Source organism: Panthera leo, chromosome C1 (genome assembly GCF_018350215.1).
Source record: "Panthera leo isolate Ple1 chromosome C1, P.leo_Ple1_pat1.1, whole genome shotgun sequence".
Classification (NCBI taxonomy): domain Eukaryota; kingdom Metazoa; phylum Chordata; class Mammalia; order Carnivora; family Felidae; genus Panthera; species Panthera leo.
The window spans coordinates 192441125-192468137 of record NC_056686.1 but is presented as its reverse complement, the minus strand read 5'-3'; the positions used below and the strand labels follow the sequence as shown (position 1 = coordinate 192468137).

Below are 27013 nucleotides of genomic sequence, written 5' to 3'. Positions count from 1 at the left end.
CACATGCACAATTTCAAAAGCACAGAAGGTAATATGATGAACACCTGTAGATTTATCTTCCCAGAGTCAACAAATGTTAACATTTTTTTATATTTGTTCTCAGGGTTCTCCAGAGAAACAGAGCATATATGTATCTATGTATAATGTATATACATGTACAAGAGAAATTTACTGTAAAGAATTGGCTCACATGATTGTGGTGGCTTGGCCAGTCCAAAATCTGAAGGGGTAGCTGGCAGGCTGGAGACTCGGAGGAGAGTTCTTCTGGCAGAATTTTTTCTTATTTGGGAGGAATCAATCTTTCTTCTATCCAAGCCTTCAACTGATTGGATGAGGCCCATTCACATAATGGAGGGTAATCTGCTCAACTCAAAGTTGATTGACTTAAGTGTCAATCTCATACAAAAAATACCTTCACAGAAACACCCAGCATAATTTTTGACCAAATATATGGGCACAGTGGCCCAGCCAAGCTGACACATAAAAGTAACCATCACAATTTGCTTTCCATCTTGTTTGAGAAATAAAACATTGTGACATAGTTGATATTCTACTTATACCTCTCCTTAGATGTCCCATTTAAAAGTGATGATTTTTTAAATAAACTCCTTTTTGTGACCTCAAATGCCTTCTGATGCCATCACCTAAACTCCGGTTTCTGGTTCAATGTGGAGATAAGAATTGAAGACATGGCCTCACCTTTGCCATGATGATGTATTCTTTCCAGGACCTACCGGCCGTAGGAAGTTGTACACAGGTTCTATAGAAAACTCCATTATGAGCCATTGTACCAAGGTGGATTCACTGGGAGTCACTATGTGGAATGCACACAGAACTCACATGTTCAGATCACAGCATGTTTGGATGTTTCTGTCCAAATAGTCTCATCTACTATTACATGAGCCATGACTATTTTACTTGCTTATTTATTGCAAGGATAAGTAAATGGTGAATGTTGGGAAACTTGGAAAGAATAAGAGGTGTCAGACAAATTCAAGGTACAGTGCACTGCCCTCCCACCCCCAAGCCAGTTTAATTCCAACCTGGAACCGGCTGGATAAGAGGCCTGAGCTCTGCACACTCCCGGATCCCTTCCAGAGTCTAGGACTCCATGACTGGTATTTGGAGTGATAGCATCCTTAACTCAAATTCTCTCTGATTTGCTGCTGTAGCTTGTAGGCTCAAAGAGGCTGACTCTTCCCCAAGGATATCAGGTGCAGTGTAAGCTACAGATATCTGCTCATCTGGACAAGACTTAATCATGGAAAGAAAGCTCCTAAAGAAGGAAATGAAAAAACTCCTGTAAGTATGATTGAGAATAAGCTTTCGTTTATTACACTCGGCATTTGGTGGGTTTCAGGTCATCGATGGTTTGGATATTGGCAGAGGGTAAAAATCTAAGAGAAGAATGGATTCCTGCACTATAGGAGAAAGCTAGATGATCTGGCTTCTGCCTCCTGCCTGAGAAGCCTCACGTGTGGTGCAAAGCAGGATGCTGACTCTCTTGGGAGAGATGTTTCTGCCAAGACCGTGAACTGCACATCCGAGGCATCCCCATTCTGGAACCTGACAGCTGAACCCCCAGGCCAGGCTGCCTCTACTGGACAGGGTGTGCCTTTGAAAGGGCCCTGCCAGGAACACAGGCGAGATTTCTGCAAAATGTGCCCAAAGGTACATTTATAAGTGTAGCCTGCCTCTTTCATTGTTAGTCTTATCAACTAAATAATTCATCTCCTTGTTCTTGCCATTTGAACTTAAAAAAAAAAAAAAAAAAGCCAAGTTCTCCCATGGAAAAATCTTTTTTCTCCTATGGTAGCTTTTCTATGATTTGGTACTTTGTTAAGAGGTTGGTGAAAATCACAGACCATATGAAAAGGGGAGAAAAAGCTGTTCTGTTTCATATATATTATAGGCACAACAATAATATCCTTTTTATCAAAGACCTTATCACAGTCTTCATCCAATGTCCTTTCTCTATCTACTAAGATAATTATGTTTTAACAAGTCCTTAAGAAATACTGGAATAAAATATGTAGGACTACACATAATTACATGTATGGGCTTGGAGGCCAACATAATAATAATAAAAAAAAAAACCCTATTATCAGGAATGTCAATTCCTCCATGTAGAACTGGCATTTCAAAACTGATATAAGTATAATTTTATATCTAAAGAATACATTTAGGCTACTTTAAATAAATTGCCTTGGAATTAGAAAGCAAAAATTTGAGAATTTTTTAAAAAATCTTAGCCTAGTGACTCAGAACTTTAAGAAACCAGACACAAACTTACCACCCCCATTCCCCACCCCACCCCACCCCACCCCCCACAGTAACTTGCCCATAGTGCTTGGTAAAGACCTTGAAAACAGAACTGGCCTTATGTAAAAGTGTGCAGATAGACCCGGGGAGCCAGAATCCTCTTTCCTTTATCAGGTCCCTCTGGCTCTTCTCCCTGGGGGGCTGGGGGGGGGGGGCGGTAAACCACTTTCTCTTTTCCTGCCAGGACCCCTCATTAAAATCACTGGTAGGGAAGGATCGCACAGGACACACTAAAAGTGGAATTTCTGGTACGCTTTTCTGTATAACTCCTCAGGATATTTGCTTTCTAATGGGGGAAAAGGGGCCTTAGGGCGAGAGAATACATCCATACAGAATATCACAGAGCTGGAATTTTTCAACTGTGGACATTCTGCCTGGGTTTAACACGGGCAGCAAGGGAATCTTTGTTTTAAACAGTGGATCTCAATCCTTTGGGTTTCGTAAAACCTTTTCTGCGTGTGGGAATTTGTGATGCAGCCCCGCCTCCTGCTTTCCCATGAATCCTGTTCCGACTACGGGAGTCTTATTTTTAGATAAATGTGAGGTAAGCTCATGGTGGTTGAACATTTAAAGCTGCACCGTTGCAGAATTGCCTTTTAACTCAAAGCGAATATTAGCTGAGCTACCAGAGCTCTTGGGTTTTGGTGGGGGAGGGGAGGCACTGGAAAGAGCGCGCTTGGGCAAACTGAGCTCCCCTCTCCTTCCCAATGGTTCAATGCTGCTCTCTTGCTTTTAAGGGGAGATTATATTGGCATCAGACTTCGGGAAAATGAATTTGACCCAAAAGGAAGAAGGCAACTCACCTTTCTAGATGATATGGTAAAGAAAGGCATGCCGACGCAAGTCACATTTGTGTTTTTTTTTGTGTTCAGGGGACAGAGCAAGGACCTAATGTATATCCTAAATAAGCCTAATCTTGATCCTCCCGTAGTGTCCTCATCCTAGAGTCCTCCACACGGTCTTTTCGACTCATTACACTGAAAGCAAAAATAACGAGAAAGTCCAAGTTATGAGACTCTTTGCTGTTGGCTATTTCGCTCCTAGAAAAGATTAAAAAGCAAAATGGATGCAAAGTTAAACGTTACATACATGTTGTTCAACAATTTTTTTGACAAAATAAGTTATGCAGTTCTCTAATTTTATTTATTTACTTACTTATCGTTTGCATTCATGGAGAAAACCAAAGAATGGAATAATCAAAATCCGTCATCATTGTTAATGTTGAAGTTCAGATTCATGTTCTGTAATGAAAGTTCCCTTCACGGAAATTATGTAAAGGCCTAATTCACAAGAAATTAGTAAATCCTCAGCTTCTTTATGCTTACCTGTTTGCACTATTAAGGAAGAAAGGATGTGTCCCTGCCCTACCCTCCGTCCCTGCCTGACTTCCCTAGAGCTGAATAAGCAGTTAGGCCTGGTGTTCTAAAGTACATCTCTGTGCACATGTTAAATGGGGAACTTAAATCCATCAGATAAGTGCTTTCAAACTTTAATGAGGTCTCATCGCAAGGCCCTTTTGATTGTGGAAGTTGGGGCTGCGTGGCTGGGGAATTTGTATTTGTAATAAGCAAACAGGCCACGCCCACATGGCTAGTCTTGTATCAACCTTTCCATTAGGTTTCAACCACCAATCACAGTTCTTTTTGCTGTTGTTGTTCGCTCTCTAGTTTTGTTTAGTCACTGGAAGAAGTACAGTTGACCCTTGATTTGACCCCAGATTTGAACTGTGTGGGTCCACTTATGCACAGAATTTTTTTTAATACAGTACAATACTATAAATGTATTTTCTGTTATGATTTTCTTAATCAACTTTTCTCTAGCTTACTGTATTATAAAAATGCAATATATAATATATACAACATATAAATATGTGTTGATTGACAGTTTATGTTACTGGTAAAATTTCCAGTCCATAGCAGGCTATTCACAGTACACAGATTTTAGACTGCAGGGGTGGGTGCATCTAACCCCTGGGTGTTCAAGGGTCAACTGTACATTGTTTCGAAAAAGTTAGAACCTTAGAACCCATCTAAAACCCCAAAAACAAAACCAACCTTCCCTTTTCTGGAGGGGGACGGGGTAGAGAGAGGAGAAAGAATATTTGGATGGGGACAAGGTGAATATGCTTAGAAATTACCAGGAAAAGATGGTCAACAGGCACGGAATGAATATTTGAACTGGTCCTCAGCTTTTTACTGCATACTAGACTCTTAGCAAGCCACTCATTGGGGTCTACCTCCAGTCGTTTGCTCATGCTGGTCCCTCCACCCTCAAGTTCTTCTCCACCTGTAGAAATTCTCCTGATACTTCAAGCCCCAGCTCCACCAGGGCCCTCTCTCTGAAGCCTCCCGGGATCTCCCTGACACCCCAGGTGGACACACCACTTCCCTGGTGCCCCTGGGAGCACATTTCTGACGTTCTGTTCACAGAATTCAAAATTGTTCTCTGAGGCCCTCTTCCCCCCACCTTCACTTTTTTCTATGTTAAAATTTGAGGACACTGAGGTGCTGAAAACATCAATTGCTTACCCGAAGATATACCATGAGTTGTTGGCAATACCTAGATTTGAACCCAGATTCCCAGTTTCCTTCCAAGAATCCATCCTTTCTTTTCCTGTCACCATAAATCAAAAACAAAAATCGGTTCTAGTGAGAGGTAAATGTAATGACTGAAGATCCCTAAATATTTCTGTCTGGGAATCAGGTTAGCTGATGAGCCTCACCTTTGTGGATGTGACAATATAGTAGAATAGGCTTAGCAGCGCCATTGTCATTGGGTCCAGGGAGTGCTTCGGCCAATGTCTAAGCCCATCCCTTTTCTGTCTGCTTCCCGCTCCCAGGCACACTATGACTTGGCCATCAATGTTGCTTTGCAATGGCTGGATCACTTGGAAGACTTCACTTGGCTGGAGTGGGAGAAAGTGTAAGTGGAAATGGTTTCTCTTTCTTTCTTTCTTTCTTTCTTTCTTTCTTTCTTTCTTCTTTCTTTCTTTCAAATATATGACTATGAGTAGTGATAGAGAAAACTTCTATCTGGCATCGTCCACCGCGAGGCACTCTGATTTGAAAATACTGCAAGGTGGGGAGCCTGGGTGGTTCAGTCATTGGACGGTCCAATTTCGGCTCAGGTTATGATCTCACAGTTCATGGGTTCAAGCCCCCATCGGGCTCACTGCTGTCAGTACAGAACCTGCTTCAGATCCTCTGTCCCCATCTTTCACACTCCTCCCCTGCTCGCACGCACTCTCTCTCTCTCTCTCTCTCAAAAATAAATAAACATTAAAAAAAAAAAACCATTGAAAACACTGCAGGGTGAGTATCCATCCCTTTCCAGCTAGAAACCTGAAGAGACCCTATAGTTGTCAACTTGGAGAACTCATATACTTGTTTGTATATTTTGTATCTACGCATCGGTTTCTGTCAGATGAAGATCCTTCTCCCACATAATGTTCTGTCTTAGAAATATGGACCATACTTTACTGTGCCCATGCCATGATTTTTAAAATGGTCAATCCTGTGGGTAAAGGCTCTTTCTGAGGACTATCAAACACAATTTCTTAAGCATTTAGCTCAATATCTACCTGGGCTGAGGTGTTTGAATTGCAGCTGTGTCAATCCTTTCCAGGATTATTGGTATTTTCTGCCATGTCTAATGAAGACAGGATTGAATAGCTTATTCCAGAGGCCAGTTATTTTTTCTGTTCCATTGCCTTAGAACACACACCTTGTCCTGGCTCGCTGTATCAGTTAGGGTTTAGTTGTAATAAGCAGAAAATCCAGACGTAAGCCTCACCCCCCAAAAGAGGAGGGAAGAAGGAATTTATTAACTTTGCGTTTGAAAAGTCCGTGAGTCGGTCTGCATTAGGCAGGGCTTAATTCAAAACTCAAATCGTGTCATCAGGATTTACTTCTGGACTATTTTCCCTGGGTGGACATTATTCTTAATTTCAGCCCATTTTATTGCAACATCCAGTCCAAAGGAGAATAGATTTTTTAAAAAAAATCACAAGATTGTGTCTCAATTGTGCCTCAGCCCCTGATTTGTCTGGAGGTGGAAGGTGGGGGGCATGGAATACGCTGACTAGCTTAGTCCACAGTGTTTTACCCTTGGAATCTAGGGGTGTTCATGGCTTCCCGAGAAGCACATAGGCTTACAGCGGGTAAAGCAGTTCCCCCCATCAAGAAGGGGAAGAGGATACGGGTTGGCAAAACCATTAAGTGTCCACCATAGTGGCCAATGGTTGCTAGCTGTGAAAACATGGACCAACGAAGGCAAATTCATCACCATTGTTGGAAGATTCAGAATTCTAAGTGTGTACTTTACTGAAAGCAGATTCACCACATTAATTTTGTAAATAGATGCATAACACATGGCCATTGGAGATTACTTATGGATTATTATTATAAACTTAATAGATGTCCAAAAAACCCAAAAATAAACCTTCCATTGTTATTTACTCCTATTCCCCCTTAGGAAAATGCCATTTCATGGCAGACCCACATATCCAAACCGGAAAGAAAGAGAAGCAATGATTTTATCATCTTACGCTGGAATCTTAATGGTAAGGTAAAGAACACTGTTTGCCTATATGGGGATTTTATATTTACTTATGTGCATTTTGACATTAATGCATATTTATTTTATTTTTCAACCGCTCTTCCTAAATGCTTAAGGTTTACTAATATTAAATGTTCCGGTTTTAAAGATACAGTAAAAAGTCTTTTATGCCTATATGGTATTGTGAAAACCTTCATTTAAAAGGCAAAAAAACAGAATGAAAGACATAAATAATTGGATACAGGTGATTCTGATTTACCTGCTTATTCAGAAATTACTGATTTAGTGCCCATGCTATCCAGGCATGATGCTGTACATGTTGGAGCTATAATTGCTTTGTGTCGTAATAAAAGAAAAGCCATGACATGATAATACATTTGTTGGTGCTGTCGTTTTTTTTTAACAGAACAGTCTCCCAGTTGAGGAAGTCTTTAAAATGTATGGAGCCGATTCTTCTACCAATACTGGGGCCACCAAGGTAGGGGAGACCCGAGACTATCAATAAGAGGAAATTTTAGAGAGGATTTCTTTATTTTTATACATTTATAATGGATTTTTAACATTGTCAACTGCATGAAATAACAGTTGTTAATCGAAACATACAAAACCAGAGGGGACCACGTCTTACCTGGCTCATAAAGGTTTGTAAAACGCTTTCCTCACGTGAGGGCTGTGTTCATAAGGACAAATGTGTTTTGCGTAAGGCTAAGTAGAGGCAGCAAACAGGTCGCCAGGCTCTGAGTCTAGACTCTGCCTCTGTCTCTGGTGAACAGAATCTCTCGCTTACTCTGTAATGCACGTTTGGCAAGCCCAAGAACTCCCCTTGCATGATGTATCAGAACATCCAGAACTCAGGCAAGATGTGCAAGGTTTGTTCTCGTGATACGTTCTGTAGTTTGCTGCTGCCACACTTCTTCCCGCGAGAGTCCTTTAATCACAACAGTAGACACGGCAATTATCACAATTCCAGTGACCCGAGTTCTGACACCTCTTCTACAGAGCCCTCGGTCCTTGCCTTCTTTGATCTCTTCCATATACTGATCTAAAAAAAAATTTTTTTTAGAATTGTGAATGGTCTTTACAGCCAATTCCGTTTTTGCTACTTATGGATGTATGGACATTTAGTAAGCATTAAACAAGAGGTGCTATTTAGATGTGAACTACCTATCCATTTACCTTTAGATACCTGTAGGAAATGGATGAGGAAAGGGGGATGTGCAGTGGGAGTGAGGGACAACCCACACCCACATACCCAGCCCTCTGCTCACACGATCACTGTGGATGCCCCCACCAGCACTTGGCAGGGAGGCCAGGGCAGGGGCAGGGCTATGGTCACAGAAAAGCCGCCCCCCTCCCCCCCGCCCCGTTCTTTACCCGCAGACCATACAGCAAATCAAGAACTCACCATGTCCAGCTTGTGAGTCAAGCATTTACAAAAAGAAAGAAAAAAAGGAAAAAAAAAAAAAAAACTCAGGCATTTACTAAGAAGTGTTGTAACTTTGAATCCCACTGTCCCATCACCTTAATCCATATGTAAACTGGCTCTAGTTCTGAGACTCAAGTTCCCTTGATCACAGAGGAAGTCAGTACCTTTTCTCTGATCACTCTAGCTTCAACTACATTGATTGATTGATTGATTCATTCATTCATTCATTCAATATGGTTGTAGGTGCAAGGGATATAATGGTGATTGAATCAGGCAAGATTACTTTTCTCATGGGTTTTATATCTTGTACTGGACCTGACATTCCACCTGGTTGAGATAAAGCCACTCTGTGCCCAGTTTTCCTCAGAGACCAAGCTGTTTTTGGTTTTTAAAGAAAGCCCAACCCTTTTGGTTCTTTAGAGAGCCAAGCAAGCCATAATGCTTCATTCCTGCTGGGTTGTTTGTTTGTTTTTTTTTTTCCTGCAGCTTTCTCCCTTTCAGGCTGCCCTTTTTCCCCCTTTCCCCAATACGCCCAACGCATACACATTAATATCTCAGCTTAACCCTTTCCTTTTAGCCATTGTGTTTTTCCTTATCTTCCGGTGCCTTGGAACAGCTAGGCAGTCATCAGGCACTGATTGGTTGGTCTCACTCGAATGGCCAAAGGCCAAATATAAAAAAATCACATCCAGGAAGGGATGGCCCTGTGAACCTTTCTAGTTTTGGCTAGGTTATCAATTAAGAAGGTTTGCAAACATGGGTGCCTGAGTAGCTCGGGCCAGGTTCCTTTCAAGGGGCCAGAACAGGAAGTCATGCTGTTTAGAGGAAGCCTGACCAATTTCTATCTATACATCTGGTCTTTCACTTTTTTAGTAAAGAGACTTTATTACGCACCTTCTCTGTTCAGTTATACACAGTCTCTATCCTCACAATGGACAATGGGTGACCAGTAACAAAAAGCCTAGATGTGCACATGGACTACATAATGACCAGCTCGGAAGGGAAATAGATAATATGGTCATGGAGCGGGCATTCCTTCAAAGGTCTGCGTCTATTTATTGTTACAGGATCTGTCAGCTCATTTATTGGTTTGTACAGGAAAGGCAGCTTGTGTAGGGGTTAAGCATGAGGATTCTAAAGCTAGACTGCCTGGGTGTGAACCCATGCCCCACCAGCTCCAGGCAGAGTGGTCTTGGGTAAGTCATCGAGTTCCTTCAGCCTCAATTTCATCGTAAAAACTGGGACAAGAAAATGGGATTGTTGCGGGAAATGAGGTGAATTAGTAAAGCCCCCAGTGCTGGGCACATGGTAACCCAGTAACTATAGTTAAGGTTCTGGTACTTGGGATTTGGGTATTCGATTTCCTCTATGTTCCTATAAATCAAGGTTTCTCAATATTTCAGGCCAGATAATTCTTTGTTGTGTGTGTAGGGCCGTCCTCAGCATTGTTGATGTCTAGCAGTATCTCTGGCCTCTACCCTTTAGATGCCAATAGCTTGCCCCAATGTGATAACCATAAATGTCTCTTGGCTTTGCCAAATGTCCCTTCAGAAGCAAAATCACAGCTAGTTGAGAACCACTGCTCTAAATGTTCAAAAATTAAAAAGCTCATCAAGCATCCAAATATATTATTAACACAATATAAACTTTGCCCATTTTAGACACCAAATGATCACAAAGGGTATGATACCACTTGAGCTACAATAAAAAAGTCTGAGGATCCTCTACCCTTGTGGACCTCACAAGCTCCTCCCTGCTGCAAGAATGCCCACCCAGGCCTTTCTATTGTGGCTTTATATCAGCTCAACTCAGGGACCTCCTCCACATCTTATTTAAAAAATTAGTAGAACCCTCAATGGAGATGTAGCATTTCAAAGATTAAAGTGGAAGAGCTATTTTAAAACGGTCTTTCAGGGGTGCCTGGGTGGCTCAGTCGGTTAAGTGCCAGACTTCGGCTCAGGTCATGATCTCGTGGTTCATGAGTTCGAGCCCTGCATCGGGCTGTGTGCTGACAGCTCAGAGCCTGGAGCCTGTTTCAGATTCTGTGTCTCCCTGTCTCTGCTCCTCCGCTGCTCGCACTCTGTCTCTCTCTCAAAAATAAATAAAAACGTTAAAAAAAAATAAAAGTCTTTCAAGGTTTAACATAATTTCAAAAAAATTGATTTAACTAGGCGATGAGGTTGTCCAAAAGAAGTTATTGACAAAGATTCTTCTGGAATTACTGCATATACCTGAATAAACTTTTTTGAGTTGTTTTAAATGTTTATTTATTTATTTATTTTGAGAGAAAGAGAGAGCGAGCCCGTGCACACTTGCAAGCCAGGCAGGGGCAGAGAGAGAGAGAGAGAGAGAGAGAGAGAGAGAATCCTAAGCAGGTTCAGCACTCAGTGCAGAGTCCCACACGGGGCTCCATCTCACAACTGGGAGATCGTGACCTGAGTCGAAATCCAGAGTGGGACGATTAACCAACTGAGCCACTCAGGCGCCCCTATCTGAATAAACCTTGATTCCTTTGGATAAAATTGTCTCCTAGACAACAGCTAAAATCCTCCCCAAGCAAGAGCTTAAAGCCCTGTTGAATACTAATCAGATTATGTAAATTTCTGGCCACTAGAATTGGCTACAGTATATAGTGGGTTGTGCAAAGGCTTGATGGTTTTCTTCAGGAGTATTTGCTGCCACCTGGTGACAGAAAGGCATCATAGGCCCAGTATTGTTCTGTCAATTATCCTCAGGTTCTATTCTTGATACGGAGCTGTTATTTAATGACAGGGAGCCATTTTTCTGCTGAGGGCCTTGGACCTATAGAAAAAAAATCAAGTAAAGGTCTCACACCAATGATAGTTATTTACAATTACTTTAGATATAAAATAGCCTACTCGATTTTAAACTAAAAAAAAAAAAAAAAAAGGAGCATAAATCTGCCTTCAACAAAGCAAGCCAGCAATAAAAACATTCCTCAGCTCCATTTCTCAGAGAAAGAGGAAAAAGGAAAGGGAGGCAGAGAGAGTAAAAATCAGTGCAACCGAGACAGGAGAAAGACGAGGAGAGGTGGTAGAGAACATCGGAACCTCTCTGCTTTCCTTCTCTCTTCCTGTAGCCACACCCCAGGTCTGACCCGCCATCGCTTAACTGCATCCAAAGTTCAAAGCATGCTCTTCAGAGGTTGGTGTCCAGTCCCCGCTCTGTCCCTTACCAGCTGTGTGGCCTTGGATAAGTTATTAACTTCCCCGATTCCCAATATCCCTATGTGTAAATATGCATGATTTCACTTACCCAACCCTGCTAGGTCGTTCTGAGCATTCATATCAGGTGCATGATGCTGGCACAGGGTGGGGGGCCTTCAGCACACTCAGGATGGTCAGCCTCCTTCCCCCCACCCCCCGGAGTCCATTGATAGCAGCCTGATTTCTCCGCAGCAGGCCCATCTTCCACCCTCAGACCCGTTTGCAGCCCCACCCTCAGGCACTCACCACAATAATCCGCCAAGTGTCTTCTCTTCTTGACCCAGCCTGAATCAGACAAAAATGAAAAAGTGTTTTCATGATAAAGACAGGGACCTACTGCGTTTATACAAAAGTTCAGTATTGGCAGATCTTCTTGATGGGAGATTGGAAACCACGCTTTCAATATCCATGATGTCCAAATGAACACTCACAATAAATGTTGAAAGTATAAAGGCCAAGCAAACAACAGATCCGCCAAGTGGATGAAATTGGACGTATCAACCGTTTGGGAGCTCTCCCTGCCCCTACCCTTCCTCTTGCTCCAGGCTTCCACTATCTTGAATCACGAGTTTATCATTTTCTTTTCTTTCTTTCTAGTTTGACCGCATATACATGTCTAATCAATGTATCGTTTACTTCTGCATATTCTTTGAATTTGATATAAGTAATATAAAAGACAGTCTTCGTAAATAGAGCAAATGTTTTATTCCTTTCTTCATTCAACGCTATGTTGCACAAATTCATCCCTGTTGTTACACACAGTTTACTTTCACTGCGTATAGTATTCTGCTGTAGAAGAGTATGCCACCGTTTATTTATATATTCTTCCATTATAGACACTGGGATGATTTCTGTGATATGTCTCTTTGTGTACAGTAAAAGAATTTATTTATTTGTTTCTTTATTTATTGAGAGAGAGCAAGAGAGAGAGAGTGCATATGAGTGGGGGAGGGGCAGAGAGGGAGGAGGAGAGAGCATCCCAAGCAGGCCCCACGCTGTCAGCACAGAGCCGGACTTGGGGCTTGATCTCACAACCGTGAGATCATGACGTGAGCCAAAATCGAGTCAGACACCTAACCGACTGAGCCGCCCAGGCGCCCCGCCCTTGTGTTCAGTGAAAGAGCTTCTGCGTGGTCTGTAACTAGGTGTGAACCTGCCACGTCACAGGGATGTGCATCTTCAACTCTACATAAAGTCTAATTGCTTTCCGAAATGGTTGTACCAATTTACACTTCTACCCGCAGTGTAGGTCATCCGCTTGCTGCTTTCAGGCTTTTTAAGCTTGTCCGTCTGTTAAGTGGCTGAGGCCTTAATTTACATTGTGGTCTTAATTTTCAGTCCTCTGATTATCAATGAGCAGCTATTTCTACGTTCTTCTTTTGTGAAGTGCCTGCTGAAAATCTTCTGTCCATTTTTTGTTTGTTTATTCTACTACAGGATATATAATCAGTCGAGTCCTGGATTTTCCAGTACTCTTCCTATTTGAAATTTGCTGTTTCTCTTCACAGACATTAAAATGTTTGGAAAATACGATGTTGCCCCATCCCAAGCACATTTGAAAAACTTCTTGGACAGATCCAACTGTCCTTCCAGACCACATGCCCTGCTTTTACTTTGGAAAATATGATTGTCATACGCATATACCCGATCACTTTGACATCTAGAATCAGGAACTTTCCACCTTCTGTCTCAGTGATACCAGATGACATGTTAATAAGTTACTGCTCAAGGCTGAAAGAAAGGTTCGTGCAGATTCCTGTCTATGCTCTTCAGCCCTTACTGATGTATCCGGGGCCTTTCTTGTGCACATTCCTACGTGACACATCCCCATCTTCTCTCCCTCTTCATGCTTCCAGTTAGAAGAAACTTTCGTTGAATGTGCTTCGGACATAATATGGCACCTAAGGAGAACTTGAATCAAGAAATAAGAATTGCCATAATACTTCCACACTGACACGATGATGATATTAGGAAATAGCTTTAAAGGAAAAAAAGAATGTACAACCAACTCTAGGTTTAGGATTTAAATTTCACCCTACTTGGAAAATAACTTCTCATACAAACCACACAGGAAGCTATAGGAACTGCTTGTATGAGCCATCAGATTATCAGGACCATAGAATATTCGAGCTGGCAGTGACCTTTAAAATCATCTAGGTCTGTCTTCCCCAGTGGATAGGGAGCTAGAGCATGAAAAACATCAAGTCTTGGATCTTCAAAGGCATGGAGAACAATGTATAAGCCAGTTTTCTTTCTCTTATACCTGGCATATGTTGTTCTGAAGGGCCGTTCTCATAGCCATAATCGCCCCACCAATACGAATCCTCATTTTATTACTTTCTGTGTTTTAGGGCCATGTTTCTGAATAGATATCTACTTCTTGAAGACGGAGGCCGTTGCTTATGCTTATGTTTAATTTTTTACAATGCTGGATAGCAGGTATACTCTATAAATATGTTAGCCATTTAAAAAAAGGCTGAGGTTTGGCTTTGATTTTCTTTTATTTATTTTTTTTTAATTTTAATTTTTTTAACGTTTTTTTATTTGTTTTTGAGACAGAGAGAGACAGAGCATGAACGGGGTGGGGGGGCAGAGAGAGAGGGAGACACAGAATCGGAAGTAGGCTCCAGGCTCTGAGCCTTCAGCCCAGAGCCCAACGCGGGGCTCGAACCCACAGACCGCGAGATCGTGACCTGAGCTGAAGTCGGCCGCTTAACCGACTGAGCCACCCAGGCGCCCCTGATTTTCTTTTTTAAAAAGCCTGTAGTGTACTTGTTTTCTATTATTTTGGAATTCTTTATTATTTCATTCCTTCTCTTTTATTTGAGCAAATGTGCTCTTCTCTGTCCGGTTTAAGGGGGAAGCTTAAATCATTGATTTTGAGCTTTTCTAATATATACACTTAAAGCTATAAATTTTTCTCTCTAAACATTTACTACTTTGGGGGCGCCTGGGTGGCGCAGTCGGTTAAGCATCCGACTTCAGCCAGGTCACGATCTCGCGGTCCGTGAGTTCGAGCCCCGCGTCAGGCTCTGGGCTGATGGCTCGGAGCCTGGAGCCTGTTTCCGATTCTGTGTCTCCCTCTCTCTCTGCCCCTCCCCCGTTCATGCTCTGTCTCTCTCTGTCCCAAAAATAAATAAAAAAAAAAAAAAAAAAACGTTGAAAAAAAAAAAAAACATTTACTACTTTGATTGTATCCCTCTTATTTTGTTACAGATGCAGTTAAAGCAGGGATTTTGTTTCTCAAATAAACATATTTTCTAATTAAAAAAAAAGGAAAGCTGAGGTCAATTTTATTTTTTTAAGTTTATTTATTCATTTTGAGAAAGAGAAAGAAAGAGAGAGAGAGAGAGAGAGAGAGAGAGAATGAGTGGGAGAGGGGCAGACAGAGAGGGAGAGAGAATCTTAAGCAGGCTCCACACTGTCAGCACAGAGCCCGATGAGGGGCTCGAATCCACAAACTGTGAGATCATGACCTGAGCCGAAATCAAGGGTCAGAAACTTAACCTACTGAGTCACCCAGGCACCGCAAAAGCTGAGGTCAAATTCAGAAGGGCTCTTGCTTAGGTGGCTATAAACTATTCTGTCAACAAAGAGAACACAACCTCATTTATTATTTAATCCATGTTTTCTGTGTGATAATAACCAAAAACCTATAGTAATCGTGAAAACCAGAGTCTGTTTCTCATGTGAAGGAGTCTGGAGGTGGGCAGATCGGGGCCACTACCAAGGCTCCACAGGGTGGTAAGGAACACAGGCTTCTCCTGGCTCTCTGCTCGGTTATTCTTATTGAAAATTGCAAAATAATACATAAATACAGTACCTTTCTTCACAAAAAAATACACCCCCAGGGCGCCTGGGTGACCCAGTCTGTTAGGTGTCCAACTCTTGATTTTGGTTCAGGTCATGATTTCACAGTTCATGAGCCTGAACCCTCCGTCAGGCTCCTTGCTGACAGTGTGGAACCTGCCTGGAATTCTCTCTCTCTCTCCCTCTCTCTCTCAAAATAAATAAACTTTAAAGAAAAATAAAATAAAATAAATAAAAAATAAAAACTATCCCCCCCTCCCCCGCCAAATCCCACCTATGTATAAACCACACAATTATCTTAAACTCAAGTTCTCGTGGAAATGAAGATTTCTACGTACTTTGAAGGAATACCAGTGATGTGGGAACTTGATCATTAAGAGTTTGGATGATAGGGTAGAAATGTTCTACTGACCTGGAAATCTAAAAATGGGTATTTATTTTATTGTCCTTGTCTTTCGGTATTTGCCTCAGTTGTACATCATGTAAAAGTGTCCTATTGATGAAATGCCATATTTGTTGAAATGTACACATAAAGAGAATTGTATAATCACATCTTGCTCCTTAGAAATAAGAGTTCTGTAAATTCTGTAAATGTAATGCCTGAAGCTCTCTCGGTGAGAAAGCAGAAACTTGTTGGTCTTGCAGAGGGATATGAATTACTTCAGGCCTGCTGGCTCTGAGTAGTTATTTATTATTAGTTATTCAATTAGTTATTTCCAGGCAGGATCCTGTAAAGGAAATGGTGGCCAAGTTGTTGCCCTGGGTAATTCACTACAATAGAGAGAGATGAGTCAGGGAGGAAGATGATGATTATGATGGTGATAACAAACATAAATAATAATTACTCTTGTCATTAATTTGAAAGCTAATATGTGGTGCTATGTGCCAAGCACTATTTTAAGTCCTTTACATATGTTAACTTTTCAATCCCTACCACAACCCTGTAAGGTCACTGCCGGTGTTATTATTATCACGTGAAGAAACAGGAGGAGTTAGGTGACAGGCCCAAGGTCACACATCTTGTAGATGGTGCAGCCTGCCTTCACAGCCAGCCAGTCTGAAACGAAAGTGTCTGCTCTTAACCACTATTGTTTGACTGGAATGGGAGTTATTCAACCAGCCAATGACACTTGAGGGCCTCCTCTCTAAGGCACTGGAGAGAAAAGGTTAATTTAGCTAACTGGGCTCCCTGCTTGCACACTCCAACCCATGCTCCACACAGCAGCAGAGCTAAACCAGACCTGGTCAACCTACTGCTTAAACATATGTCAGTGGCTTCCATTGATTCCTGGAATCGATACAACGTAAGCTCCACACCATGGCCAACAAGGACCCAGGGCATCTGGCTCCTGCCTCCCTCCTCAGCCCCAACTACAATTTCCCCTTTCTCGCTATGCTCTCGCCACCCTGGCTTCCTTTCTGTGTCTGGAAACACAGGTTATTCCAAGAGGACCTTCTCATTCCCTTTGCCCGGAGTACTCCTCTCTGGCTCTTCCCAGGGCCGTCGGCCACTCACTCTGGAAATCTCAACTGAAACACTGCTTCCCTTCTAGAGGCTTCCTCTGGCCACTCTGAAGTGGTGGCTATCCAGTCACTTGCTAGTACACCATCTTGTTTCATTTATGAAGCCCATCACAATGTAGGCTTACCCTGGTTGTCTAATCATTTATTGTTTGTGATTCCTTCCTCAGCTCCAGAAGGGCAGGAACCTGGTCTGTCTCAGTAACCACCGCTCCTAAAAGAGGGCCTGGTCTGTAGTAGGTGCTCAGTAAAAACTCACGAAGGAATGAATGAATGAAGAGACAGTCCTAACCTTGAAGAAGTCCCCAGTGTAGAGCAGCAGACCGTGGGTTATGACTAAGTGCAGATATTACACACTGCGGCTCTTCTACGTGAATGCATGCTTTGAGTTCACAGAGGAGTGAGTCAGTAATTCTGCCTGGGGGGTAAGGTGGGGGGGGAGGGTGCCAGCATAGGAGAGTGGAGGTGGGAGACATCGGGGCGAGTTTCTCAGAAAAGGTGATATCTGAGCTCTATCTCAATGGAAAAGGAGGAGCCTGTAGGCAGAAAAGGAGGGAATGGTTATCACGATGTGAGGAGTGGGGTCAGCGTGTGAACGAGCCTTCTGGGCAAAGGGAACCAAGCGCAGCAGCAAAGGCAGCGAATGAATGTGCATACGATGTGAGGCATGAGTTCCACCAGCAGACGTCCATACTATGTGAGGGGCCCACGGCTGCCTCAACAGACCAAGTGCCGCAACTCGCGGCTGTTAACGGCACAAAGTGTGTGCAGCTTTTAAAAACAGGACTGTTTTGGGGTGGCTCAGTCGGTTAAGCGTTGGACTTTGGCTCAGGCCATGATCTCACAGTTTGTGGGTTTGGGCTCCGCGTCGGGCTCTGTGCTGACAGCTCGGGGCCTGGAGCCTGCTTCGGATTCTGTGTCTCCCTCTTTCTCTGCCCCTCCCCTGCTCCCACTCTGTCTCTCTCTCTCTCTCTCAAAAATAAATAAACATTAAAAAAAATTTTTTTAAGGGGCGCCTGGGTGGTTCAGTCAGTTTAGCGTCTGACTTAGGCTTAGGTCATGCTCTTGGGATTCGTGGGTTCGAGCCCAGTGATGGGCTCTGCACTGACAGCTTGGAGCCTGGAGCCTGCTTCACATTCTATGCCTCTCTCTCTCTCTCTCTCTGCCCCTCCCCTGCTTGTGCGCTTTCTCTCTCTCTGTCTCAAATGAATAAACATTAAATTTTTTTAATTTAAAAACTAAAAATAAGACTGTTTTCCTTTCAGGTTCCCCGAGCTCCACCTTTCCGCCTCTCCTTGCACCCCTTTGCCATGTTAACGGCACCCAAAGCAGCAGAATACGCCCGCAAACAGGGTAAGCCTGCTTACTTCCACTGCTTGAGAAATTTAAGTAAAACTAGGAGGTGAATACACAAAGTAAGGCCAAAGTTGTTATAGCAATAAGACTCTTCTGTCCAGTTGAACAAAGAAAAAACAAACCAGAAGCATCCATGACTTAATTTCCCTTCATTTTATAGAAGTCAGAGAAGTCTTATTTCTCAGACCCTTTAGCATTGGGAGCAAAGCACTCTAATTTTTTTTTTTAATTCTTAAAAATGTTTTTAATCATTTTTGAGACAGAGACAGAGTGGGGGGTAGGGGGTGGGTGGGTGCAGAGAGAGGGAGACACAGAATCTGAAGCAGGCTCCAGGCTCCGAGCTGTCAGCACAGGATCTGACGTGGGGCGGGAACTCGTGAACCAGGAGATCATGACCTGAGGTGAAGTCAGACGCTTAACCGACTGAGCCACCCAGGCAGCCCTGGGAGCAAAGCACTCTAGAAGGGAAGAATCTAAAACCGTGGGTGGACTCATTTTTTTAAAAAAAGTTTCTTATACCGATACGGTTACTGCGTGTGTCTCTAGGTGTCAAGTTAAGAAGGGGAGCAAACAAAAACGCCGCCAGCAGCTCTGCAAGGGAAGTAAATGTCACAGCATGGAAATCATCAAAAACTGTATCTTTGGACATCCAGCCCAAGAACAAAGTAGGTCTAAAAATGCAAATTGGACCAAACTGATAACGGAGAGTTTGGGGAGTATTTTACTTACATTGTGGTTAAAAGTCTAGCCTTTGGAGAGAGATGCTGTGGGTCTGAATATCAAGCCACTCCTTGCTGTGTGAAGCTGTGTGACTTCAGACAAGCTACTTAACCTCTCTGTGCCTTAGTTTCCCCCTCTACAAAACAGGAAAAATAAGGTTACCTACTGTCCAGGTTGTTGGGATGAGTAACTGGGATTATGCATTTTAGGAGATTAGATTAGTGCTTGGTGCAAAGTAAACCCTAAATAAATACTAGCCATTATTATCTTTTAGCACTTAAAAAATACTATTCACAAATTAATCAGCTGTTATTTTTTGATTCAAGTAAATGTGTTGAGGAGACTTATATGAATGCTTGTGTCCTAAGTGTTTCTCTTCTTGGTCCCTTTCACATTAATGAAAATTTATCTTTGCCTGCTTTGCATCTCTGCTGCTTCTGCCCTGTCCATCCGATTCCTGGCACATTTATGCTGCAGAATTCAGAGAAAGGTCAGAGAGGCACTGGGCTGGAGAAAAAGGAAAAAGGCAAGCGAGTTCTTTGCCCTTCCCGCCCTGGCTCTTTACTGTAATGTGCAAAGTGAAAAGGAAATTTATAAAGATGTCAGGAAACCCAGTTCGTCAACATAATAAAAGCTGAGAGGGGAAAGAGTCAGATAAGTGGTACAGCTGGGCGTCTGGGATATTTTAGCGCTTTGCAGAATGAGGGACTATGGGTCAGCAGCAGGGCTATAAGCTAGGACAAGGAAAGGGAATTTTGAAACTTAGTACACTGGATTATGAATTGGGTTTGCTTTCAGAAACACAAGTGAAAATTAAAATTTCTTTTTATGGGGCACCTGGGTGGCTCAGTCCCTTAAGCGTCTGACTCTCAGTTTCAGCTCAGGTCATGATCTCATGGTTTCATGAGTTCAAGCCCCGCATGGGACTGACTCAGCACTGACAGTGCAGAGCCTGCTTCGGATTCTCTCTGTCTGCCTCTCCGCTGCACATGCTGTCTCTCAAAAATAAATCAAGAAACTTAAAAAATTACTTTAACAAATAAAAATTTTATCTAGTTTGGTTGCTGTACTGTTCATTTTTTAATGTGAATCTCCGAATAGACTGGACCACACAGGGCTCAGGATTTATTCAGGTTTTAGAGGCAAACTATTGGCTGGTAAGAAATGTATCCTTATCATAACAATTGCTTTTGGAACTGCCTGAATTCTTTGGTCATATCAGGGTTTTAAGAAGTGTTGTTCTGGGGCAGCTGGGTGGCTCAGTTGGTTGAGCTTCTGACTTCGGCTCAGGTCATGATCTCATGGTTCGTGGGTTCAAGCCCCGCATCGGGCTCTGTGCTGAGAGCTCGGAGCCTGGAGCCTGCTTCTGATTCTGAGTCTCACTCTCTCTCTCTGCTCCTCCCCTGCTCACGCTGTGTCTCTCTGTCTCTCAAAAATAAATAAATATAAAAAAAAATTTTAAAAAAAAGTGTTGTTCCAGTAACATATCAATCCCACTATTGGGAAAGGTTTACTATATTGTTTTCTTTTAAAGATATTTGCTATAATGAGATTTAAAGATGTGGCTTTTCTAGAACCGTATCTGTGTTACTGAAGAACTATTTGAAGTAAGATGTGTGTGCTGTTGTTTTTTTTTTTAATATGAGTTTGGAGATGGCAAGTTTTAGAAAGTAAAACAAAACAACAGGAAAAAAAGTAACAACTCCAGAAATAACACACAGATGTACACTCACGTATGCATGTGCACACACACACACACACACACACACACACACACTGATATCTAGATGTTAAACTTAATTATGAAAAAGCAGATCTCTGAAACGGGAGTTCATAGGCCCATTTATGCATCTTAGGTACCGAAAATCTGGCTCTCAAGATGACTCACTGGTATGTTTTTTTGAAAATACAATTTCACTTCCTGTGTGTTTTCTTCCACCGCCATTAAGGATTGTTGGCTTCTTGATGGAAGCAGATCTTTTCTTTCCTTATTATTTCCCACATGTATATATAGTGCTTTGCAAGCAGTGGATATTCAGTAATTATTGTTCATTACTGAATTGGCAATAAACTGCATTGTCCCGAGTGCTCTCAAACCACTGTGCTCTGTCTACACCGACCGACAGGCTCGTTTCTAGGGACCAGCCGTTTCTATAGGCTAATTACTGCCTGTAAGCCCAGGAGTGTCCAAAAAATAAGTGCCTGTTTTGCAGTAGGGCCAGGTCTTGAGGTGAATCCCTTCCATAAAGTCCTCTTCTTGATAATCAAACAGCAGAAAACACATTTATGACTTTTTTTTTACTTTCATTATGACTTTATGTTCATTCTTTTTCCTTTGTGTACATTAGGCATCTTTTCCAACTCCTGGGTAATGTACTTTTTAAATTAGCTCAAAACATTATAAAAGTAATATGTGCTTATAGTAAAACTTTCAAACAATACAGGAAATATAAACTGAAAAATAAAAGAATTCCGCCTTCCCCACACTCCTGTCCTACTCCTCAGAAATAACCACTGTTAATATCTCTTGTGATATTAAAATATTTGTTGTACATGTACATATAAATATACATACATGTGTCCTATTGATTTGTTAGAAATAACAAAGAAATTAATGAAAGCAATATCTTTATTAAATGGAAAATATGCTTTCACAGTTTATTGCTTGAAGTTTTTCAAATTATATATTTGAGCTTCCTAGTCTTTTTATCCATATGTTTTATGGATATTGTACCGTGTCTTTTAACTGGTGAACATTTACAACCTCAAGATAAAACGATGTCTCATTCAGAACTTTCTATTTATTTCCAGGCACAGAACTGCTTCATAAAGTAAGGGACAAGGAGAATATATATTTTTTTAATCCAGGTAATTTGGAAAATAGTTTGAAAGATTTCTTTTGTATTATATTGACATTGGTAACTCATTTCTTAATTTTTTTAATGTTTATTTTTGAGAGAGCGAGTGGGCAAAGGGCAGAGAGAGAGGGAGACAGAGAATCCCAAGCAAGGCTCCACACTGTCAGCACAGAGCCCAATGCGGGGCTCAAACTCATGAAATGTGAGCTCATGACTTGAGCCAAAATCAAGAGTTGGATGCTTAACCAACTGAGCCACCCAGGTGCTCCTCATTTCTTAGTCAAAATGAATATGAGCAACACCATACCCTAGAAAAGTGTTGACATTGAGCACATTACCAGGAAATGGATTCGGAATGGACAGGACCATACAAAAGAGCTAGCAAACAGCATGCTATAATGATTAAGAGTATGGACTCCGGAGTCACACAGCTCAGAGTTGACTCTTGATTCTCCCATTTGATAACTGGAGTGAATTGTTAAGTGAATCCCTCTGTGCTTCATTTTCTCATTTATAAAGAGAGGATTACAGCGGTACCTATCTCATAAGGTCGCTACAAGGACTGCCTATGTGGAAGGGCTGAGCAAAGTGCCGGGACCTAGCTAGCCATAATACAACTGCTTCCGTTACTATCACTCCTGACAAAATCACAAGGTCATGGACCGGAACAAGATACGGAGAGAGGGCAATTTGAGGGTTTCTGGTTTCTGGTTCCACACAGTTTAGAAACTGCCGTTCATCCTAACAAGTAAAAAGCTGAACAGGCTGAGAAATGAACTCCTCGTGGATCTGTAGGACAGGGGAGGTCAAAAGGCAAACCTCTGCCCCCAAAGGTTGGAGAGACAGACAGGTGGAATAGGAAGTTACGGTTTACGAGAGCAAAGACTCACAAGTGGAAGCTTCCAGGGATACAGCATTGGAGTATGAAAACCTCAACTGTAATCGGCAAATTACGGGAACCTCAGTGCAGACAACTCAGAGGGTTAACAACTCCAGGGGGACCAGTCATAGCAGGACACCCACAATATTGTGAAATTTACCTCCAGGAGCTCTGCAGGTTCTCACAGTAAGTATTGGAGAAAATTCCTTTCATGCTTCCAGCAGCAGGAGGAGAAAAGGAATCATGTTTCAATACAGCACGCTGTTCTTAACCTGGCCTGCCCCAAGTGGAAACTAGTTAACTAGAACCTCACCTTCTGGGGTTTTATCAGAGCCCAGCTGACCAAAAGGAAGGGAAATACCAACTCCAGTTAGCTGTAGTCATCTTGTCCCAGCTGGAGGAGAAGAAAAACTGAGAAACACTTGTGAGGCTCACAGTCCAGAAACACAGGCTCACCAAAGATTGAGTTCTAATCAGAGGACTATTGAACTATTCCCTCCCCCCCGCCCCACACACACACCCCAGCACCACATCACTAAAGGCGTATTCAGAGAGTTCCTTTTGCCCAGTACATCATATCTAACTATCAAGAAAGAATGACAAGGTATAGTAAGATGCATAAAACATAATTGAAAGAGAGCAAGCATTACAAACAGATACGGCAGGGGATGTTGGCATTATCAGACCAGGAATTTAAAACAAATATGATTAATATGCTAAGAGCTCTAATAGGTAAGGAACACAGCATGCAACAAGAGATAGCGATGGAAGCAGAGAGGAGAAAATCCAAACTGTTAACTGGAGAATCCAGGTGGGGGCGTGTGTATCTTCATTGTACAAATATTTCAACTCTTCTGCATGAATGTCTTCATGATGAAATTATGAAGCAGAAAAAAAAGGAAACGGTCAGAGTGGATCGAAAAACAAAACCTAGTTATGTGTCGTCTACAAGACACCCGCTTTAAATATAAAGGTACATATAGATTAAAGATAAATGGATAGACAAAATAAATCATGCCAGCACTAATCAAAAGCAAGGAAAAGCTGTACTAATTTCTGACAGAGCTGACTTCAAAGCAAGGAAAATTGTCAGGGATAAAGAAAGGCATTATAAAATGATAAAGGGGTCAATTCTCCGAGAAGACAATCCTTAACACGTGCGCATGGGACAACAGAGCATCAAAGCACAGGAGGTAAAAACAGGTAAAGCTGCAAGGAGAAATCGCTGACTCCACTATCACAGCTGGAGACTTCAGCATCCCTTCATCAGAAATGGAGAGAGGGCGATTCAAGTTTAAATTCAAAAGAAATATATTAACAATTCAAGACAATATAGTATAAGAAAAACACGCAACTGCTCAGGGGCAAAAAAGATTGATTTGCTCTGGGTAGGGTTAGTCAAAAGAAGTATAACTTTTATTATTTATGCTTCTCTTTGGAAATAATTTTGAGCTTAGAGGAAGTTTGCAAGAATGGCACAGATTCCTCATACACCTTTTACTCAGATTCACCAAATATTTGTGTTTTGCTCCATTAGCATTACCATTTTATCTGCCTCTGTCACTCTAACTCTCTTCCTCTGTGTGTCTCTCTTTCTCTTGGTATATAGTACATAATTTTTTTAAGTTTATTTATTTATTTTGAGAGAGAGAGAGAGAGAGAGAGAGAGAGCATATTCATGCATGCCCACAGGTTGGGGAGGGACAGAGAGTGAGGGAGAAAGAATCCCATGCAAGCTCTTCCTTCTCAGTGTAGAGCCCAACATGGGGGTCGATCTCAGGAACCGTGAGATCGTGACCTTAGCCGAAATCAAGAATTGGACACCTAACAGATTAAGCCACCCAGGTGCCTCCAACTTTGATATTTTTATATGATCTACCGCCTATATATCAATTTTGTCAATTGACCCAATAATGTCCTTCTCTTTTTTAAAATTTTTAAAAAATGTTTATTTATTTTGTGCTGTCAGCACAAAGCCTGATGTGGGCTTGAACTCATCAATTGTGAGATCATGAGCTGAGCCAAAATGGAACACTCACCTGACTGAGCCACCCAGGTGGCCCAATAGTGTCCTTTTCTAAACATTTTTCCTTTCTGTACAGGATTCAGTGTGGGATCTGATACTGTATTTAGTTGAGAAATATAACTCAATTTCCTAAACCTCTCAGAACAATTCCATGGATATTCTTTTGTTCCTACATGGATTTTAATCCATCTTTGTCAGTAACTTAGTATTTGATATTTGATCTTAACTCCCTATAGACTGAAATCTAATGTCTGTGTCCATCTGAAACTGATGTGCTTGATACCAAAATCTTTTTTTATTTATTTTTTATTCTGCAGGTCACTTAGAAACATGGAATTGCACCACGAGAGTCTATAATAAAGTCTCCAGGAGGGGAAAAGAAACATCATCCTAACACTGTAACTTTTGCCAGCACGTTTTTCTTTATGGTTAGCTTTTGGTGCAAAGTTTGTTGAAGGGTTACTTTGGATGTTGGGCTTTCTTCTCTTAGAATCCTATTGTGTGGCTAGAGTGTGGTTTTTAAAAAATGTATATCTTAAGCTACTTCATTGTCACTGGAAGACGGCTGGTCGGAGAATTTCAAGACTATGTAGTATTTCTAGGTCAGAACAGACTGGCTTTGCAGCAATGCCACAAGTGTTTAGCACTGAGTACTGCAGAGTGAGGGGGGTAGGAGGCAGTTTCCCGAAGTTTTGACCCCAAATCAAATTAATCTGTCATTCACTGCCCTTACTATGTTCTCCGATGGAAACATTTAAAATCATTTCAATAAAGCAGTAAAGGAAAAATGTAGGCTTTCTTTCAATAAATATAATATCTACTAGGAAAAGAAAATGTTCTAGTCCTTCAGCACTTTGCAAAATGCTGATTAAGCACTGGTTTAGCTTGTAAATACATGTAGCAATAATTTGACCAAATGAACGTGAGTACAGCTTTCACCTCTTCTGAGGTTTTGATGTGTCACCTTTCTGCAGAAACAGGTGCAAAAACCGGTGTTTCGTTTGTTGGCTTTTGCTGAAAATGGTGGGGTGTCCCGATGCGGTGGTATGGCTGGGGAGACCGATGCCTCCTTTTCCACACGGGTTCAGTTGCGGCTGTAACTGAGGTTTACCTGAGGCCTGCAGCACTAGGTGGAGACTGAAGATACATCAGTGACCTGTGGATACACTGTCTAGCTTCCTAGGACTTCGCGGGTTTTCTTTGGTCTAGCCCTGCTAATTGTGAGGGAACATTTTTTTTTCCTCTGTGGCTATTGCTGTCTCTCCTTTTGCCATCTGCACATCTGCTTCACGTGCTGCCCAAGGACTTGCCCAAATGGTGTTGTGAACACTTACTGGTAGCTGTGGTTGGCTATCCTCTCGGAGCCCTCCATGAATCACAAACTACCATCTTTCTACATACCCACAGGGGACAAAGACGAGTCAATAGGTTGGCAGCGGTGGAGAAAGCTCTTTGGGCTGTCACTTGGGTTCTAGGAAGCAGTGACACTCCAGGAAAGGAAAAATCAGACAAATCACGATGCTAGTTCTGAAAACAAAAAGCAACCTTAGACGACCGTTGGTGGGAGAGAGGGAATGGAAGGATCCTGTATGTTTTCCTGCTCTCAGAGGGTCTCACAGGGTCTCGGGAAATCTCTTTACTTTTAGCCCAAGGAGAAGTGTTCGAGCTCAAAACAAAATATACTTAGTTTCAAAATTTGCTGCTTTTCACCAGCAACTCAAAGTTATACATTACAAATTGAGTTTGTTTCTCATCCCATGAAAGTAATATATACTTATGTAAAAAAAAAAATATAAGGCAATCAAAAACAACCAAAAGGAGAAATAAAAACATAAAACTAGGACCTATCACTTTGCCATTTATTGATAACCACAACTGACATTTTGGTGGATACATACACCATTGTTATCTTTTTTTTCCCCTACATAAACATACGCAAAATGCTTTTATCAAAACCATATCATACTGATGAGGTAGTTTAGAAAATGTAATTGTCGCTCAATTAGAGGATTTTTTTGGTCACCCTTAGCACTTCAAGTCCTTCTGGAACTCATAGGATTGTCATGAGTCACCCCAGATGGAACCACCAACCTCATCTCAGCAGTTTCCATAGGCAAACACCACAAAATGCTGGGCATGTAATGTATTTCTAGAGAGCTGCATAGGATGAGAAGTGCGCCCTTTGTCTCCAAGGTCATAATGGCTCTGCTGACTTCAATTCCTTTCACTGGAGCTAGTGAGGAGAACTCGAAAATGCCAGAGAGAATAAGAGCCCCCTGCCCCATGATCCCAAATGAAAAAAAGAGTGAG

General features: G+C 41.9%; 1 protein-coding gene across 1 annotated transcript; it reads left to right on the top strand.

Annotated features, from left to right (window-relative positions):
- Positions 1 to 1261: 1261 nt before the first annotated feature.
- Positions 1262 to 25803, top strand: CC1H2orf80 (chromosome C1 C2orf80 homolog). The gene is made up of 8 exons (XM_042948703.1): positions 1262 to 1302; positions 3060 to 3141; positions 5162 to 5244; positions 6796 to 6883; positions 7286 to 7357; positions 18129 to 18216; positions 18766 to 18884; positions 25678 to 25803. Exons 1-8 carry the CDS (start codon positions 1262 to 1264, stop codon positions 25801 to 25803), a joined length of 699 nt encoding a protein of 232 aa, XP_042804637.1.
- The last annotated feature ends 1210 nt before the right edge of the window (positions 25804 to 27013 follow it).

What these genes read in the sequence shown, in the direction of transcription:
- CC1H2orf80 (XM_042948703.1), top strand. Translation starts at nt 1,262, where the DNA reads ATGGAAAGAAAGCTCCTAAAGAAGGAAATGAAAAAACTCCT. An exon ending in AGAATACGCCCGCAAACAGG is followed by an intron (nt 18,217 to 18,765) that starts GTAAGCCTGCTT and finishes GTGTGTCTCTAG; the next exon opens with GTGTCAAGTTAAGAAGGGGA. An exon ending in ACATCCAGCCCAAGAACAAA is followed by an intron (nt 18,885 to 25,677) that starts GTAGGTCTAAAA and finishes ACCTTTCTGCAG; the next exon opens with AAACAGGTGCAAAAACCGGT.